The sequence below is a fragment of the Podarcis pityusensis genome (assembly GCF_964106645.2).
Source record: "Podarcis pityusensis genome assembly, chromosome: Z".
NCBI lineage: Eukaryota > Metazoa > Chordata > Lepidosauria > Squamata > Lacertidae > Podarcis > Podarcis pityusensis.
The window spans coordinates 47,086,353-47,107,092 of record NC_138044.1 but is presented as its reverse complement, the minus strand read 5'-3'; the positions used below and the strand labels follow the sequence as shown (position 1 = coordinate 47,107,092).

At 48.1% G+C, this 20,740-nt stretch overlaps 1 protein-coding gene across 6 annotated transcripts in view; it reads left to right on the top strand.

The window, feature by feature from the left end:
* NLGN3 (neuroligin 3) overlaps window positions 1-20,740 on the top strand; it is a 63,970-nt gene that overhangs the window by 11,838 nt on the left and 31,392 nt on the right. For all 6 annotated transcript variants that reach the window (XM_080990080.1, XM_080990077.1, XM_080990079.1 and 3 more), the window contains exon 2: window positions 19,975-20,686. In XM_080990080.1, coding sequence (XP_080846206.1) covers window positions 20,206-20,686 — 481 coding nt within the window. In that variant the 5' untranslated portion in view covers window positions 19,975-20,205. The remainder of the gene's footprint in view (window positions 1-19,974; window positions 20,687-20,740) is intronic.

The following is a 20,740-nucleotide window of genomic DNA, read 5'->3' as shown; positions in this document are numbered from 1 at the left end:
CCAGTTGTAGACTAGTGAGTGATCTCTGCTGACTGACAGCAGCTCTTGGGGCTTTCAGGCCAAGGGGACATTCCTGACCCTAAGTGGAGATGTCATCGGGGGTTGAACCTGGGACCTTCTAAATGTGAGGTGTGTTTTTCTGCAGCCTCCACTAAAACAGACCTGCACTCAGCCAGTTCTTTCTCTCCCCCGTAGTAGGTTAGCCAAGGCGTGCTTGTGGTTCAGAGGAAGGGGCACCACAGGTGGCAGAAAGGCTGGGCCTCCAGTGAGTATGCAGGCCAGCACCACTCAGGAAAGCCTGATTCAGCCACCTCCACCACCCTCCCTCCAGCCAACCTGGGCTTTGTTCAAGGGTGCACAAGTGTGAAATTCAATTTGTAGGCAACCTGTGGCTAGTGAAGAGCAGGCCTCTTTCCCTGGGCTTTTACACCAAGTCTGGGCAGGTTGCTGGCTGCATGCTAAATGCAGCCTCGCTGCCTGCCTCCCCCGGGGAGCCTTACGTCATGCTGGAGGAGCAGCAGCTGCCGCAGGAACCTCTGGGAAGCCTTTGGGGGGAGGTGAAGGGGAAGCTTGCTGCTGCTGTGGGTCTTTCCTTCCGCTAAGACGGTCAGGATCCTTTCATGCCTCTTTGCACCACGAGTGTCCTGCTGAGGCTGGGGGTTCCCTGCCACTTCCCCAATGGCTGAACACGAGGATGAAGCTCTTGATTTCCTTTTACCATCCCCACATCTGACCACGTTAGTCTCCCACATCTGAGAAGGTGGAGTGGTCCTCTCTGTCCACCAGGGCTCGAAAGTTGCTGTTCTTACTTTCCGTGGCTCCTCTCCTAATCACATATAGGCCATTTAGCTTTTATTGTTCTTTATCTGTTGGTGAGATCTTTGGGGATCTCTCGGGAGCAAAGGAAGCTACCTGATAGTGAACCAGACCCATTGCTCCATCAAGCTTGGCGCTGTTTGCACTGACTGGCAGTTGCTCTCCAGGGTTTCAGAGTCTCCCAGGCCAACCTGCAGATGCCATTGGGGATTGAACCTGGAACATTCTGCATGCAAAGCAGATGTTCTGTCACAGAGCTAAGATCGTTCCTCTAGGCAAATGTCTTTGACATTGGAAGCTGCCTTACACTAAGTCAGACCATGGCTCCACCTCACCCAATATTGTCTACATTGGTTGGCAGTGGCTCCCCAGGGCTTCGTGTCTTTTCTGTTCATACCTGGAAATGTCACTGGGGATTAGACCTGAGGTCTACTGTGTGCAATGTATAGCTCCTCTTATTTTGTTAGTCTTCACCTTGCATTGCAAAGTGTTCCTAATGAAATAAAGCAGTAGCTTTGCTTTCCTAACTTGACCAGGGGCTGAATAGGCGACAGAGAATATCCAGGTAGGTCTCCCATGCTTCTATTCTCTTCTGTCTTCTGTTTTCTGCTGAGACAGGACTGGGTGGCCCTGAAGGGACCCCTCCTGCCCATTGCTGTGTGAGGAAGGAGGGTGAACTTTCTTATCACTGTTCTCAAACTTGCAGAATGTGTCTCTGGCCTTTGCCACTTCAGACTGCAAGCAGAGCCTCACACCATAACCTTAATGTCTTCCTTAAACAAAGAAAGCCCATGCAGATAACAGAAGTAGCATGTTGGGGGAAAGGCTGTATATGGGTCCCTCCCTGACACCTAATTCTGCAGTGGGTGTTCTTTTCTTGTTCTGTATGGAGGAGCAATCCATCATGTGGGTCTAAAGTGATACAGGCTGCTTGTGGCAAATTCAGAAGTGAAGGCCCCCTTCATGGTAGCCACAGCCATGCCCCCTTCTAAGATTATACAGCAACCCAAGATTATGCAATATTCTTATAATTATACAATGATAATAATTAGGGGTGCATTGCAGTGATCAGGGCAGATTTTTCCGCACTACCTTTCTGCTAGAGCTAGTGCACAGCAATGGGCAAATGGTTTGAAGTGCTCGAGTGTTTTCTTTCAGAGTGCCTTAACTTGTGTTTTCCTTGAAGTTCCATCATGAGCAACAGCACTTGCACACCACACTCTTGAAACTGAAGTGTTCCTCAGCTTTGGAGCACACAGAATGATTCTTGCTCAGGGCTCTTGCCACATGCCTCCCCTGGAATGACCCCGGGAGCCAGCCCTCAGTGTCTGACTTGCCTCCTCTCACTCTGGGTGTGAAGGCTTCTTTGCAGCAGCTATAAAGGCTCCCCTTTCATGCTGATTAGACAGCTGTAGGGGGCTGGAGATGGTGCAGAAATAGGAACAGATCCACGACTCCCCAAGACCCTGGGCCACTTCACCTCTGTTTGTGAGAAGGGGTCAAGGCCAGGTTTGCTTGTGCCTTGGAGCAGAGCCAGTGTTCAGCATGTCCTTAGGCGTCGGTTGATAGTCGTGGGCCATTCAAGTAAGATTCCCTCATGGTTTGACTTGCTAAGATGGGCCTTGCTTTACACTGAAGGTCTAACCCAAGCAGCATTTACTTATTTCATGAGATTTATATCTTTTTGATTGTAATAAAATACCCAACAGGTAGGGAGAGACCCTCCCTGTAAGATTTTCAGGGATGACCCCAAAGGTTGAGACTTGGGATGGGGAACCTATTGGGCTTCTCCAAATGCTTTTGGACTTCAAATCCCATAGGTCCTTGCAGCTGGCATGGCCAGTGATTGGCGATGATGGCACATGGGAGTTGTAGTCCAGCATCTAGGGAGCCAGAGTTTCCCCACCCCTGGCCTTAACCTTTGGGGTAAGTCCTGAAAATCTTACAGAGAGGGTTGCTGAGTTTCTTCCCTGTCTTTCTGCAGCAGCGAGTGTTTGGGCTTACTTATCTAAGTAATCTGTAGTATCTTGAGGGCTGGACTCTTGGTTGAAAATCTGAGTTCCAGGGAGTCCTGCATATTTTTAGTATCCCTGCTGTCAGCTTCCTCATTCTGTTGGGAGAAGGACCTTCTGCTTCACTTGAGTATTCCTGGGTAAATATTTAGATAGGCAGTCAGGGGTTTTAAAGCAGAGGGTCATCTTGGCCCAAAGAGAGTGGTCAGTTCTGGGAAAAACTGTTTCCTACCTTGCCCTTTGACCGTGTGTGTGAGAGAGAGAGAATTTCCCACATTTAGTAGAACAGACTGTAACCCTTTGGACTGCAAGTTAATAGCTTAAAAAAACCCACTCCTGTTTGCTAAAAACTCTTCTCAATGAGAAAACCTTGATGTTGTTGCCACTCTAGTTGCTACTATGTCCCATTCCTCACTCTAATTTGCTGACCCAGCAGAACTTAGTGTTTTATGCATTGATTCGATTGCTTAAATTTTGACACTTGTCCTTCTTACAAAAAATAATAATGCATGGGTTGTACCCAGCAAATTCCTACTCAAAGTAGAACACACACCAAAGTAGATGCGCACCCCCCCAGTGTTTTTCATAGAATCTTAGAATTGTAGAGTTGGAAGGGACCACAAGGGGTCATCTAGTCCAACCCCCTACAGTGCAGGAATCCTATGTGCAAGGTGGGGCTCAAACCCACAACCCTGAGATTAAGAGCCTCATGGTCTACTAACCAAGCTGTTAGGTGACTAGCAGATTAAATAAATAGCAATTTCTGAGGGTCGGAAATTCCTGGTCGCTGGGGATGCCAGCAGCCCAAGAGAGAAGGGGTAGCTGCTGCTGCTGCTCAGCCCAGGGTTCTTCCTGGCAGGGCTGGCACTGTGGCCCACGAGCAGCTGCTCCATATGTAGCAGGCGCCAAGGCTTTTGGAGACAAAGGTAGGATTCTCTGCCATCCTGCTACAGAGAACTGTGGAAGACCAGAGGGGATGCTGCTCTGCTGAAGCCAGGACGGGGTTTTGTGTTTGCTTGTTTTTAATCCGTGGGGAAGTGGGGATAGAGGCAAGGGCTTAGTCTGGTAAGGGATCCAAGGCTGAAGGGATCCAGGAAGGGATTCTGGCAGAAAGGGGTTCCCGTGTCGGCCTCCTGGATAAGCAGTCTGTAAGAAGCCTCTGGATCATTTGAGCCTGGCATCAACGCCAGAACTGGCACCAGAATTCAGGATGCCAGAAAGGTTGCTGGCATTTTCTGGGGGGCAGAGCCTCACTCTTCCATATTACCCAGACTCCTTTCGAGAGCAATTCTTCTTGAGACAAGCGGAAGCAGAAGGAGGACTGGTTTCTTTTATGGGGAGGCTCACAGCTCTGCAACAGAAGAGGAGGGCTGGGGGTAACCCAAGAAGTTTTAGTAAGGAAAGCCTTTTAGGATTTTTATTGTGGCAGGCTGACTTGTTTTGTTGTTGCTTTTTTCATTGTAATCATTTTTAGCTGTTTTGCAAGCTGCCTTGTTGTGAAACTACCTCCCCCCTCCTTAAAAGCAGAATATAAATATGTAAAAACAAGCGATAAATGGGGACAAAAAATTCTGGAGCTGTCAGATACTACCATCTTAGGATAACCCTTGAAGATTAAAGTGTCTGACTCTTGATTGTATGAACAGCCCCCGCCCCATTGGACACAGGCAGTATTACTTGGCCATCAGTAAGCTACCGGTAACTGTTCCCAGAGGGCTGTGGGATTTGGGGTGTGTGGTTTTGTTTGTTTGTTTGTTTGTTTTTGGTCATAACTGCTTGTTTGTCAGTGTTACCATAGCTGGTTTTCTGACCCAGGCATTAGACACTGTGTGCAGCTCAGGGATTTAAAGCATGTGGCTTCCCCCAGATAATATTGGGAACTGTAGTTTAAACCCCCCCAATGGAACTACAATTTCCAGCATGCTCAACAAACTACAGCCCTCAAGGTTCTTTGGAAGAAGCCATGTGCTTAAAGGTAGGATGTGTGCCACAGTTAAAACAGTGTATTTGTTGTGTAGGCGGGCAGTCTTAAAACAAAGACCAAACATGCTTTCTGTGGGACTGCAGTTTCAGCCATGTCCCTTCAGGGCAATTCCTTGCCTACTGCCTTCACAAAGGCTGAGATCCAGTGCTTCTAGGGTGCTCTCCAATGGCTGTGAAGAAATGGTGGCCATCTTAACTGAGGGCACCAAATGGCTGCTTTGCTCAGCAACAGAGAAGTGGTAGGCTGGGGCTTGTGTCTTGAGGTTAAGCAGGGAGTCTGCTTAAGCAAGGAAATTAAGGTGGACACTGATAATTTGTGCCTTTCTTTAGAGCTTGGTGCCTCTTCACCAGGAGCTACTCCTCCAGCTGAGATTAGGGACAGGAGCGGGTTTTTTGAGGTGGTAACACCTTGGGCTACATGCAGCCACAATATAAATAAATGGACTGCTATCCTGATGGAAAGATGTGCAAAGCTATTCATTAGTTTGGAAAAGCCTTTGGCTTTCTGAAATACCTAAGGAATGACAGCATTGAAAAAGGAACATCTTTCGGGGGGGGCGGTTGTAGCTGCTCTTAAAAGGCATGCATCAGAAGGCCGGACTAAACAGCTCCTTCTTACAATGGGGGCGACAGTTTTCAGCCTCCCCACTCCCAAAGTAATGATTGCGATATACCAGACAATGGCACATTATTGGGGCTTTCACAGACTCTGTGGTTTCTCCCTTCCAAGCAGACTGCACTGCTGTCCCTAATCCACCTAGATGTCCCATTGTCAGGAAACCATCTCCCCCTCTCTCCTGAGCACTCATGACTGCTAAATGTAGTTGCCGGGAAAGAACCTTTTGCCCTGGGGACTGGCTGCCTTGTCACCTATTGGACAGCACTCATGGCGTCATTGTGGGCAGATACGCCACAAGTCCATTCCCCTGCCCTTGCGCCATTTTGAGCAGCCCATCTGTTTGCCAGCTGCTGCTGCTGCTGCTGCTGCTGGAACCTGCACTTGCTACCGTATTCACGGGTGGGAGGTGGGAAATAGCATTGCCCTCACTTTGCAGGGTGACACCAGGGCTGCATGCCAACCATGTGTTTAAAGCATGTCCCTCCAGAGACTCCTAGGAACTGTAGCTTATCCCGCATAGAGCTATAGTTCTGTAGCCAGCTACAGTCCCCAGGATACTTGGGGGTGGGAGTACATGTTTTAAATGTATGGGGTGTGTGCAGCCAAGATTCCTCCTCTTCCACTGTGACTGGAAGAAGGTGGCTGTGTTCCTGCAGGCAGCACTCACAGAAGAACAAGTGGGAGACAGGCAGGAGCAATGAGTTGCAAACCTCACATGCCATTTTGCTGCACCAGACTCCTCTGTAACAGGTTGGCTTGTGGAGATGTCACCTTGTACCGTATTGGCCTGAATATAAGCCTCACTTTTTCGCCAAATTTCGACCTTGAAAAGTTATAGTGTGGCTTATATTCGCGATCTTACAGTGTGCAGCCAGGAGCACAGGGCAAACAGTGCCAGGAGCATGGCAAAGGGGTGCCTGCCCTGTATGTAGTCCCCCATCCTCTCCCCCAAGGCCAGGGAGGGGGAGAGGGAGGAAGGGGAAAGACCGCCAACAACGCAGCTCACCACCACCACTACCACGACCACCTAGTATGCAGCCAGAAGCAGCAAGGAAGTGACTGGCTTATATTTGGGTATTTTTTTCTTTTTCTTTTTCTCTCCCCCCCCCCCCCCAGTTTTAAAGGCACAGCTTATATTCGAGCGTGGCTTATATTTGTGCCAATATGGTAACAATAGTTTTGGGGCTCAGTGTCGCAAACTTCCTAGGAGACGGAACCATAGCTCTGGGGGCAGCACACCCAATGGAAGCTGTTCCATTAGGACAAACGGAGCACTGCCTCACCAACCTCCCTCTTGATTCCATCAAGCTCACTTGCTTTCTTCCTGCCCACTTCCTCCTCCTTGGTCCCAGTGTTGCCCTTGCAGAACTCAGCAGGGAGGAGCACATTTGGCTCTGGCTGCCTTTGTCTCCAGCTCCCCCTACAGCTGGCCTCCCTGCTTTCCCCCAGTCCCTATGGTCACCAGCCACCACTGAGATCACCTGCTTTGGGTGCAGAAGGCCCCAGGTTCAACCCCCTGCACCTCCAGGCAGCCGGCACCAGGGAAGACCTTTCTTCTTTGCCTGAGGTCCTGGGGAACAGACAGTCCTGGGCTAGTGGGATGAATAGTTCAGCCTAGTATTAGGCAGATTTCCTTTGTTCCCAGTTCTTGCCCTGTCTTACTGGGGTTTACTGCTGGGCAGTTTCCTAGGCCAGTGGTTCTCAAAGGGTGCAGCAGGAGAGGATGGCAAACGTGGCAGGAAGATTCTAGGACAATCAAATAAACGTTTAAACATTTCAGTGTAGTATAGTATGAAAATATTTTTATTTTCAGAATATGGATAGAGATTAATTTTCCCCCAAAATGAGAGCAGTCACCATTCAGAGTGCTGGAGAATGGCATTGTCTATTCTTCTACAGTTCTCCACAACATTTTGTTGCGAACATGTGAATGATCAGAAAAGAGAAAGGCTCCTTTGTGTTGATGAGGAGACGAGAGCTTGACTGTCTCAAATTTGACCTCGTATAAATGAGATCACCCGGCAAAAGCAAGTTCACACCTCTCACTGAGTTTGTCTACATACTTAAGGTACATACGTAAGAGGCTCATTTATAGTTATATTTTGGGAGCAGTTCATGTTCTTAGGTAACCTGCTTTGTTTTTATACTTTCTGATGCTCTGTGATCATATAATAAAGTAGTTGTGTTCTGTGTTGTATAAATTGAGCCCTGATCGGAGTTGCTCCTTTTTTGTTTTTCCAATGTATTTCTTACCAATTAAAAAATCAATGTGGTGCGAGAAAGTTTTTATTCCGAAATCATGGCCCAGAGGAAACAGCTTGAGAACCACTGGCCTAGGCAACTGGTGCTTCTGTAGCCACACTGCCAGACTCTGGGAGTCTCTGAAGGCCATGCCTGGACAGATGGGGAGAGGGGTGTGTTGATGTGGAAACCTCTGGATTTTGCATGTGGCTGCAATGTAGCCTCCCATGCATAGGGAAGGGTCCAATCCATTCTTCCTCCCCTGGAAGGCTGCCCACAATGGAATGTGGCCTCTGGGGCTGGAAGATGTCCCCCTACCTCCTTTGTGGGCTGTGGCCTCTGAGCACGTGCAGGCACTGAAGAGAGGGAGGCCCCTAGGAGGCATCTCTCCTGCCAGCTTGTGCGCAATGGGGAGAGAGCATTTGGATGGTTTGTTTGGACCATGCTGAACCTGGGTTGGCAGGGCTGCCACCTGGCCAGCTGCAGCCCTCTGCCTGGAAGCACTCCTCGCCCCTCTGGCTGACCCTGTTCGCACCAGTGGCATGGTGGTGCTCAGCACTGAGCATGCTTCCCTGGGTTTCGTCCTGGCCCAGTCCTGGCTCCATTGCAACGCAAGCTCCTCGGGTCTGCTTCCCCGCCCCCACCCCAGCCACTCCGCTACCCCACATTTGCTGCTTTCAATGGAGCCGCTCTAGATGTGAGCAAGCGCCACTTGCCCAGAGCTGCCTCTGCAGCCGGCAGGCCACTTTCTCATGCTCCAGTAATTCAGAAGCGGCTTGGCGGAGCCCTTTTGAGCCCTCCCCAAAGAATCATCTGCCGGATTCAAGGAAATTAATGTCTTCCTCCCATCGTCTCCTGTGTCTCAGCGCCCTCACAAGAACATAGGAAGAGCCTGCTGAGTCAGGCCAGTGGGTCATCCAGCCCAATACCCTGTTCTCACAGGGGCCACCCAGGGGCCTCTTTTGGGAAATCCGAGCGCAACAGCCCTCTCCCAACCTGCAGTTCCCATTAGCAGGGATTCAGAGGCCTAACACCTCCAGCAGTGGAGGCAGAGCATAGCTACCATAGTCATGGCCGCCTCCATTAATTTATCTAAATCCCCTTTTAAAGGTTGGCCGCTTTCACTGCTTCCTGTGGCGGCGAGTTCCACAGTTTAATTATGTGACACATGAAGGGCTCTCAAATGGCTACTGGGCACAATGGGGCACAGCACCAAAGCGCAGGAGCATTCTTCCGTCCTGCGGCATTCATAAGAATTGTCTCCAACTGCAGTGGCAGAGCAAAGCCATCATTGCTAGGAGCCGCTGATAGCCTTGTCCTGCATGAAATTGTCTACTGCTTAAAGCCATCCAAGTAGGTGGACATCACTATGTCCTTTGTGAGTGAATGCCATTGTTTGAACTATTTGCTGGGTGAAAAAAGGACTCTTTCTTTAACCTTCCAACATCCCGCTTCACTTGATGTCCCTCATATTAGGAAAGAGAGAAAAGGAAAAAAATCTTATCCCAATCCACTTTCTCTGCAACATACATAATTATAAGCCCGTCTGTCCTGTCTCCTTTCACTCTGCTTTTCTCGAAACAAAAAAGCCTCAAATGTTATTATCTTTTCTCATAGGGGAGTTGCTCCATCCTGCTGATTATTTTGGCTGCCCTTTTCTGAATCATTTCCAGCTCTACCTTACTGCTTTTGAGACGAGGCATCCAGAACTGTGAACAGTATCCCAGGTGCGGCTTGCACCACAGATTTGTACAATGGTATTATTGTTCTAGCAGTGGCGGTGGGGAAGCCTCACGTGGTTCGGTCCGCAGTGGTCCCCACCTGCTGCATAGGGCGCAATTTAAGCAGTTTGGCTTGGCCCTTTCACCTCGTCCTCTTACGGCCTCACCAAAGGAGAGATGGTGGACTTCTCCACATGTATTTCTCTGTAGGGATATAAGGCAGCAGCTATTTCCATTCACAACCATCACTGTTTTGTTCCACTGCAGTTTGGTGCCTGCCAAATACGACGTTATTCATCTCATTGCCTGCTATTTAATGTAATTCACCTAATTATTTATGTAAGCTGTGCATTTAATGTAATGAATGACGTAATTAATTCCACACCATTCCTTTCTATGCAAAGGCCGTTTAGTTCAATGCTAAGGACACGCAATTTAAATGGGAAACCCCCCCCCCCATAATTTGTGGACTTTAACCCCTCCACCCCCAACAGCGAATACCAGTCAGTGTTCACCGGAATAGTTTCTTTTCTGCTGGACAAGAAATCAAACTTTAGCAAATTTTGCGTCTGTTTCCATTTTCATCAGGGTTCTCCCGACTTCCTGATTTCTCTGCTTCCCTTCTCTGCAACCTGCACTTCCTTCTTTCCCTTTGCCTGCTTCCTTGCAGAAGACAGCTCTTGTCTGGGGTGAGGGGAAACCTGCCTTGCGGCTCATTGCATGATGCTGAGATGCTTCGGGGTGATTGTAGGTGAGGTTTGGCATTGCTGGTCTAAGCAGACTGGTTGTCTCGCTGGCATCTCCCTCTCCAACCCATCCAAACTCTGCACAACCCCATGTCTTCCCAGATCAATGAATTTCCCCTCCCCCTTATCGCCAGGGCTGCCAAAAGCAGGTGTGTTTACTTTCTGTTGTATTTGTTCTTGAAGTTGTCGCACTGACCTGGTTCCACTGCTTCCCTGGTATTGAGAGGGATGGTTGTGCCCATCTCAGAGCCAGGTGCCTCCCAGAGACGAGGGGTTGAGCTGGCAAATAATGAGGCCCCATGGCAGGGCCTAGAACATGCTCCATTGCCATCGTCATTAGTAATAATATTCATGTTCATTTGTCTATTTATTGATTTCTTTTATTACAGCATTTCTGTCTGTCTTTCTGCCAGGGACTTTAAGGTGGCATAAATGGTTCTCCCACCCACCCCATTTCCATTTTACCCTCATAACAACCCTGTGAAGTAGGTTAGGCTGAGATATAACAGCTGGCCCAAGGCCAACTAGTGAACTTCATAGTTGAGCGGGGATTTCTCTGCTTTCCCAAGCTTCAGAAAACGGCAAGCGTAATTATCTCGGGGATGGAGCAGCTCTCTTATAAATGAAGGTTGCAGTGTTTGGAACTTTTTAGTTTAGAGAATAATGACAGGACTTGGGACATCCAATGACGCTGAATGTTGAAATATTCAGGGTGGATAAAAGAAAGGATACTTTGTGTGGTGCACAGTTATGGCCACCAGCCTAGGTGGCTTTAACAGAGAATTAGACACATTCATGGAGGTAGAGGCCTTTCAATGGCTGCTAGCCATGATGGCCAGGCTGTGCCTTCATAGCGGGAGGCAGTAATGCTTCTGATTACCAGCTGCTGGAAACCACAGGAGGGGAGAGCGGCTCTTGTGCTCGAATCCTGTTTGCAGGTTTCCCACGGGCATCTGGTCACTGACTGTGAGAACAGGACGCTGGACTAAATGGGTCATTGGCCTGACCAAGCAGGCTCTTATTAGGTTCTTAGGTTTCTATCCCAGCACTCACCACTATGCTACTCTGGCCATCAATATATGGTGCTTTCCCCAAGTGCACATCATGTGCATTATCTTGGCATGCCTTACAACTGCAGTACTGCAGGTAGGCCAGTGTTCGTTTTTAAGAGGTTTTAAAATCCCAGTCCCTCCCCATCTATAAAACTCCAACTCAAGAAGACGTAAGTTGGATAAGGTTCGCGCAGAGTGAAAATACCTATCCTATCAGAAGCCCCTTTTTTTTTTTTAGTGACTCCTTTGAACAGTTTCTTCCTACTAACTAAAGAAACTACGCACCAAGTTTCCATTTTCTGGACTGGTGAGCCACTGTCTGATGTAGACTGATGGATGCTTTCCTGCCCAAGCTCCAAAATATATAACTTAATAAGCTTTAAGATGTGTCACTTGAGCTGCTTTGCATGTCCTGGCTGGCATCTCTGTAAAGCACAAAGTCTCACAGGAACACATCTCACACTGCCAGATTCAGAGATCTTAAAAAAAATACAAAAATAAAAAATCCTGGCATGGCGAAGCTTTTATCTAAAATATAAGGCGGAAGAACATAATGTTTGCATCTGAGATTTGGACTTACTAAGGACACAGGCCAAAAACCTCATTTAACGAGTGATGGGGGAGGTGAGCAAGGAGGTACTGGGCTGGTTCCAAGGTGAAGTTAAGGATGCTAATTGTACCTTCAGACACCTGAGTGAAGCCAGTCAAGTGCTTAAATTGCGTTAGCCTTGTGGAACACTAAAGCTGTTGAAACAAAAAAAATAAAAATCCTTCCAGTAGCACCTTAGAGACCAACTAAGTTTGTTATTGGTATGAGCTTTCATGAAGAAGTGTGCATGCACACGAAAGCTCATACCAGTGACAAACTTAGTTGGTCTCTAAGGTGCTACTGGAAGGAATTTTTTTTTATTTTGTTTCGAATACGGCAGAGCAGCACAGCTACCTACCTGTAAGTAAAGCTGTTTGTTCGGTAATAATGATCCAGGGGAATAATGATCAGAACAGTGGGTTAGGGAGAGACCCCTCCATGTGCAAAACTTAGAGGCAAGGTAATAAGATATGTAGGAACCCACCAGGAGCTGCTTTTGTGGGGGCTCTGAGCTGTGGTTGTGTCAGACCGCTCCAGCCCTCGGTGCTTTCCTTTTGAGTCCTCATGGATTCAGTTTCGTTGGTGCGAACCATGCGTCACATTGCGAACCATGCAAACACATTGCAAACTCTGCCTAGTGCAAAACTTTGGATAGTGGCTTAAACTCAGCTGGCAGGATTAGCCCTGAAACTTACAGAGTTATGCTGAAGGCATATGAGCATGTACAGAATACATCTCTCTTGCCCCTGGGTCATTCGTTCATTGATTGATTGACTCCAGTTAATTGCTTGTTGCTTTTCAGGTCAAGTCTCTCTCAAAGCATTTTACAGAGAGGAATAGGAAGGCTTTTTGACCCCACAGCTCTGGAATTCGCTTCTAGCTGACCTGCGTAAAGTTGCCACATTTCAGGATCTCAGAATGGCCTTGAATAGCCACTTGTTCTCACAAGTGTTATTCCCTTTGCTTTACTGTACTCCTTTTGCTTGATGGATTTGCTAAAAGTGTCTTTTGTTTCCATGCTAAATATGTACGTGCTGTTCCTGGTTATATCAGTGTTATGGTTGTTTTGAAACTTTTGTATTGCATTTTCTTTTATCACTGTTTAAAAGTTGCATTTTTATTTGTGTGCCTTGAAAGTGTTCTGATCAACAGTGATCTATACATATTTTTAAATAAAAGCAATAGACTCTCAGGCGGAATAAGAAGCAGTGCTCTGGGTTTGTATCCAGTGCAGGTTCTACTCAGAATACAGTGGTACCTCGGGTTAAGAACTTAATTCGTTCTGGAGCTCCGTTCTTAACCTGAAACTGTTCTTAACCTGAAGCACCACTTTAGCTAATGGGGCCTCCTGCCGCTGCCACATGATTTCTGTTCTCACCCTGAAGCAAAGTTCTTAACTCGAGGTACTATTTCTGGGTTAGCGGAGTCTGTAACCTGAAGCGTCTGTAACCTGAAGCATATGTAACCCGAGGTACCACTGTAAACTTGTTTAAATTAATGGACATGACTAACTTACATGCATTACAATAGTAATAACAGCTTATTATTTATATGCCACCCATTTGACTGGGTTGCCCCAGATACCCTGGGTGGCTCCCAGAAAAATGATAAAAACACAATACAACATCAAACACTAAAAACTTGTTTTAAATGGGTCTATTCTGAGCACCGTTGGAAACTACCCCTGGTTTGCTCATAAAACTAAGGCCTGGCTTCTTTAAGAAACTAGATGGTCAAACAAACCATGGCTTGTTTCCCTAGAGTTTGTTTTGTTTTCCGGCCACTCTTGCCCTGTGAACTTTGTAGCTTGGTGAGCATCCGGGATGATGCACCAAACAAGCCATGCTTAAAGGAAGGGCATAGTTAAAGCAGAGCAAGGTTCATAAGCAAACAACAAGCCACAGCTTCAGGTCACGTCTGTTGGCAGTAAACAAACCATGGTTAGGCCACTGGGCAGTGTCCACACATAGTACAAAACCAAGGTTTAATGAGTCATAACTTAGTGTTATGTGTGAGCTGAGACCACCAAGCCATGAGAGATGCTGAATTAGACTACTGAAATTGTCTTAAGGAGAATCAGCAGGGAAAGTTTTTAGGCCTTCGTGACTGCCATAAGAACGTAACAAGGGCCCTGTTGCATCACAGCCAAAGAGGACTTATCTAGTAGTCCCTCATCCTGTTCTCACAGTGGCCAATCAAATGTCCTAATGGGAGGTGTGAAAGCAGGACCTCTGTGCAACAGCACCTCTCCCCACTTGTGATACCCAGCTGGGGATGGGGCTTGTTTCTTGTCTGTGCTCAGCTAACACTCGTGGTTTTTTTTGTCATGCCACCTGGGATAGTTCCAAAATGCAGTTTGCATTAGAGCAGGGGTCAGCAAACTTACCGCGCCTCGGGCCAGTGTCTCCAGTGCCGATCGCGCAGTGAGCCGGAGGGTGGAGGAGCGCATGCCCGTATGCATGTGCACATGCGATTTCCGGCACACTTCTGGGTCGGAGGAGCACAAGCTATTTCCGGTGCTCCTCCGACCCGGAAGTGGGCAGCCACGCAGCGCAGCACCGGTAAGAGCGGGCGACGGCAGCAGGCGGTGAGGGTCGCCGCGGGCCGGATAAACAAGTCCTGCAGGCCTTATCCGGCCTGCGGGTCTTAGTTTGGGGACCCCTGCATTAGAGGTACCTCTCAGCCCATCACATTGTTAGCAATCTCAGTTCTATTGTTGAGCTCTGATCTGCCAAGCTTGAAAATGTCTTCATTGATCTCTGCTCTGCTGCCCCATACCTGCCTATGAAAAACGAAGTGCCACTGAATTCTGTGCAACTTACTTCTGAGAAAGTGGCATATTTGTTAAACAGATAGATTGGTTTAAGAACTATTCAAAGCCTTAAGCATGCAGCCAGATAATGATGGAGAGGGAAAGGTGGAGATTTTTTTTAATGAAAGGTATTTGAGTGGGGTGTTAATACTACTGTTCCTCATGCCTTCATTGAGGAACTGAGAATCTTTTTTAAAAGAATTTTACAGGGTAATTCCAAACCTTTCTACTCAGAAGTGAGCTCTGTGAAAAGTGGCATATTTGTTAAACAAATAAACATTGGTTTAACGACAGAGCTCTTCAAAGGCTTTAACATGCAGCCAGGTAACAATGGGGAGCAGGGAACACAGAGAGTTCTGATGTACCTTTAAGCAAATCGGTTTGGACGGGAACCAGAAAAGCAGTTACAAGAAGTGCGGCAGCTTATTTTCAATCTCTTTCCTAATAATCCCAAACATGCTATTTCTTTTAAGCAAGTGCCACACACTGGGTCAACATATTTACTATGTTGTCCACTGTGACTTTAAGGTCACCCCAGTTCCTTCTTATTCACCACCAGTTCAGATACCGTTTGTGTCGTGCCCAAGACTGGGGGGCTGACTTGTGTCGCATGTGCATGATGTCATGCACACATGACATTGGGAGGAGGCCCAGTGCAGAGCCCAGTGTGGCAGGGCTTCCTCTCTTGTGCTCTGGAGGAGTCAGCCACTGAACCGCACTGCATTTGTCGTCCTCTGCCCCCTCAACATCGAGGAGGGCTGGCCCCCTGCCAGCAAATATTGAGGGGTCAAAGACCCCTCCACCCCTAGGAGTTGGTGCACCTGATTAGAGTACAGTGGTACCTCCGGTTGCAAACAGGATCCGTTCTGGAGGTCCGGCTGCATCCCGAGGAATTTGCAACCAGAGGACCGCTTCTGCGCGTGCGTGTGGCGTCATTTAGCGCTTCTATGCATGCGTGTGGCGTGTAGAGCACTTCTGCTCATGCGCACGGGGCGAAACCCGGAAAAATACTTCCGGGTTTGCCGTGTTCACATCCCGAAGTTTACGTATCCAGAGGGATATGTAAGCGGAGGTACGCCTGTATGTTCAAACTGGGGGGGGGGGGGGTGTTGCCCCATTGTGCACCATTTTACCCTTGCTTACATGGAACTGCATTTACCATATTGCTGCCAACACAGTTTGGAGAGGTCATTTTGGAGCTCCTTACAATCCCTTTGTTAAAACAAGAAACAAAACAAAAAACCCCACCTCTTTGAACAATTTGGTATCATCAGCACATATGCCGCCTCATAGCTCACCCCCAACCCTGGATCATTTACGAAGAAGTTAAAAAGCACAGGTCCCAATGTTGATCCTTAGGGGACTTGGCATTCTACATCCCTCCATTAGGAGAAATGACCACTTATTCCTGCTCTGTGCTTCATTTTGCTTAAGTAGTTTCTGATCCATAAGAGGACTTCTCCTCTTATCCCATGACTGCTAAACTTACTCAGGAGTCTTAGGTGAGGTAGTGTATCAAAAGCTTTTTGAAAGTCTGAGGACACAGTGTTGACTGGATCACCTCTATGTGCTTATTGAAGCTATCAAAGAACTCTAAAAGGTTAGTGAGAGTGGTCTGCTTCAGTGCAGTGGATCTTCTATGTTTTTTATGATTCTATCGTTAATAATGCATACCTCCAGTTTCCCAGAGCTGATGCTAACTTGGCCGCTTCTCTCAGGTGCGGAAGCTGATCTTAAAGACAAGATACAAAGTTTTGTTAGAAGCTCAGCAAATTCACATCTGAATTCTTAAATAACTTGCGTGAATGCCATCTGGACCCAGTGATTTGTCAATTTAAAATTTGTCAATAAGGGTGCATTTTACACTGTGGAGACAGATGCAAAGAGTTCATTCAGCTTCTCTAAAATCTCATTTTCCTCCTTGAGCACTCTTTTCACCCCGGTGTCACCCGAAGGTCCAACCACCTCTCTAACTCGTCTCCTGCTACTAACGTGTCTAAATAATTTTTATGTTGTGAGTCTTTATTTTTAGCCATATGCTCCTTGAAATCTTTCTTTGCACTCCTTATTGTCTGTCTCAGTTTCTTTTTGCCAAATTCCACATTCCTTTTGTTCCCTCTTGGGCAAGATGTCCATTCTCTGAAGGAAGTCTTCTTACCTCTAATAGCTTCCTTGACTCTGTTCTAGCAGAGACTCTGATATAGTGATTTCAAGCAGGACCAGAGCACAGCAGCACTCTCCTCACTTGGGATCCTAGCAGCTGGTATTCAGAGGCATACCATCTATGATGGTAGAGGGAGAACATATAGCTGTTGTGGCAAACAGCCAATGGTAGCTTTATTCTCCATGGACTTATCTGATCTTGTTTTAAAGCCATCCAATTTGGTGGCCATCGCTACCTCTTGTTTGCGGACCGTACCTCAAGGTGCACCTGGTGCACCAAAACCTTTCATGTTCATTCTGGGGGTGGGTGAGGATAATTTGTTCCAAACCCTCCTCTGCAATCAGTTTAAAATCTATTGGTTTTAAGTACAGCAGCCTGGCTCTGTCCTGGTTCAAGTGGAGCCCATCTTATTTTGCACAGGTCCATTTCATCTGAACACATTGCCCAGTGACTTAACAAATCCTAACCTCTCCCTCAGATGCCACCACCTCATCCATGCTTTGAGACTGCATCTCTGTGCCTGTCTAGCTGGTTCTGCACGAGAACACCAAAAGCACTTTGAGAAAGCTACCCTGAAGGTTCTGGCTACCAACCTCCTACCTAGCAGCCTGCTCTAGGGGCCAAAATTGTGGAAACCTTTTGGTAAAAATGTATTTCCAAGGTGTGATGGCTCATAACACCTGATTGGCTCTCTAAACACTCCTGCTCATTGGCTACATTCAAATGAAGGAAAGCTGCTGCATATCAACCTAAGCAAGTTGTGCCTCCCTTTTCTGGTTATTTGGCTATAACTTTTGATAGGATACAGATAATTGAACAAACCTTGCTGCATTACATTCTTCATTAAATATCTTTCCATTGATATATAATTTTATGGTATTACTCCAAAAAAGTGGATTTGGTGAGCCATCAAACCTCAGAAATACACTTTCCCCAAAAGGTTTCCACAATTTTGGCCACTAGTATATACTTTGCTTCATGGACAGCACAACTAGCATTTGCCCAACTCCCTAACATGGACCATGACCACACACCACTCCTGAGCACTATCCACCAGGCTGTTTAGATCGCCTATGACATCTACAACTAAGGCAGGCCTGTTACGTTGCAATCTGCACACCCATCACAAACACAGGCTATCTGTGTCCCTAATGGTGGGCTCCTTCCATTACTAGGAAAGCTCCAGCCTCTGGAGGATAACCCTTGGCATGAGAGGCTAACGACTTGCTCCCCCTCCTCAAAGAATGAGTCCCTGCTAAGGAATAATAACTTCTTCACCTGAGTTGATGCTCTCCTTCACCAAGACACTTGTTCTCCATGGCAGCAAGGAAGTTGTCATACTGTGGGAGCCGGACACAAGCCATCACAACCCTAGAGGCCTCACCCAACAGCCTCTCTGCCTCTCTCAGCTTCTCCAGGTCGGCCACCCTTGGTGGCCTCAGGAGGAACAATCTTATTCCCTGAAGACTAGAAGCTCATTGCACTGAGCACACAGACGCACAACTTCTGTTCAGCGGACAGGTCACTGTACATGTGACATTCTGTGCAAAATAGCTCCCACGCCCCTATTGACTTTCCACCTGCATATATGTTTCTGTAGCTTATTGGGTCAATTTACCTGCAAGCCTGGGATTTGTTAGGACTCTTTGAGGAGGAACTGCCTTCACATCTTTGCCCTGCTGCTGCACATAATCAGCTGCTTAACTCACTTGTTACCTTGATGCTTTGTCGCTATACCCTTACTCTTTTGCTTATATGCTTCCGTTTTCATCTTAAAAATGTGATCTTTTTGACCCAAAAAAACCTGAAGCCTTAACCCTGAGCTTCATCTACGCCTCTCTTCTACTTTTTTTATTCTAATCCGGCTCTCCCACTAGCTAGGGCCAGACTGTGGAATGATCTATTAGTGGTCTATTTACAAAATGCTTTCAAAACAGCCTCACACTGCACTTTGTAGTCCTGGCAATCGGGCTTGAAAGCACAGCAACACCTGAACCTCTTTGAACTTCTGGTTTTCTTGGAAATTCAAGGAGCAATCCTGGGAGGGAGAAGCAGCTTCCCCTGCACTTCTGTGACCTCCCATAACCCTTCAGCTGAATGTGGGTGGGAGTGCACCATAGACCAGCAAAGGAACAACCAGGAGCTCATGTTAACCTCCTGATTGTTCCCTTGAAGCCCCAAAGGAAGGCTCCCTACCCCTGGCTCAGCACCTCCTCTCACAGCTACATTGCTCAGATGAAGGATCCAAGCCTGGGGCAACAGTTATATAGGTCCGACCAGCCCCATAATAGGCTTCTCAAGGCAACTGGGCAGGTTGGGCTGGGAAAGCAGTAGTGTGGTGTCCGGCCATTGCAGGGGTTGTTCTGCTTGACCAGGCCAACCTGTTTGGACTACGCCTCTGCTGCCCTGAGCAGAATTGCCCTGCCCTTTCCACTCAGAGGTGGAGGGAGCTGGGGGCATACTCCTTGGGGGGCATGCAGCGTTTGTTTCTCTGAAAGGTTGCTCACCACCCAACCTGGAACCTATAAATTATCGTTGCTTATTTATCTTGTTCCGTTTCGTTTATCTCAAAGCAGACATTGGCTGGCCACCTGTCATGTGTGATCTAGCTGAGATCCCTGCATTGCAGGGGTTGGAGCAGAGGGTCCTCAGGGGTCCCTTCCAACTCTTATGATTCTATAAAGTGATTAACAATTTTAAAAAATTATAGAAGCATCAATAAAAACATCAAGGATAAAAACACAAGCCATTTAAAGTCCAATGTGGTTGCAGACTAGAATACGGGCCTCCACTTAAAAGGCTTGTTGAAAAAAGGAAAGTCTGCTCAGTAAGGTGCAAAAAAGACAGTAGAGGGGGTCTGGTGCCTGTCTGATATGAAGCAGCCGGGAGATCCAAATGTTAGGTGCCACCAGGCTAAAGTCCCAATTCTTTCATTGTAGCGCATGGACCTCCTGACAGGTTGGCATCACTGCAGTGTATAATGATTGGGGATATAATCAGCAAGAGTGCATCTTAAGCTGCATTCACGTGGCAGCTTACCCTGTTTTACTTATTTTCCCCTAACAGTTAATATCTGCATTGTATTTGAGCTGCCACACGACTTCAAAGCTAGTTCTATACATATGCTGGAATATAGCGCATGTTTAGTGCCTGATGTCACCCCCAACAAGGCCATGGCTATTGAACTCCTGTGTGTCCTCCTCTTCTTCCTCCTCGCAGAACCATCAGCACCGGAGGAGCTGCAGCACCTGCCAAAAGGGAGAGGTCGTTGTGGGCACACCGAGGACTCTGAAGACAAACCCGCTGGCTGCCACCTGCCTTGCTCCGCCTTGCTTCTGGACGACGCACTCCCCACCCCCTCTCAGAAAACCTTCCCTCTCTGCCATGGGGGTTCTGTGAGCCCCAAGAATCTGCTTGAGGCCTGGCTTCCGGTGCTACCCTCCCCAGACCATGTGGTGGTCACTCCTCCGAGGCCCACCGCTCCTTTCCCCCTTTCTGCAAGTGACCGAAGTTGCCACCGGCTGGGAGGCCCGCCTGGCGCTGTGGATCCTCAGCTTTGCCTCGGCCGTGGTGCAGATGGAGAGCCAGGCGTACTCTCCCACCGTCAACACGCACTATGGGAAGCTGCGGGGCGTGCGGGTGCCCCTGCCCAGCGAGATCCTGGGGCCCGTGGACCAGTACCTGGGGGTCCCCTACGCAGCGCCCCCCATCGGGGAGAAGCGGTTCATGCCCCCCGAGCCGCCCCCCTCCTGGTCGGGGATCCGCAACGCCACGCACTTCTCCCCGGTGTGCCCACAGAACATCCACACAGCCGTCCCCGAGATCATGCTGCCCATCTGGTTCACCTCGAACCTGGACATTGTGGCCACTTACATCCAGGACCCGAATGAGGACTGCCTGTACCTCAACATCTACATCCCCACTGAGGATGGTGAGTCCCCAGCGGGGTTGCCTCCAGGAGACGCGGCGGCTCTCTGTTTCTCGG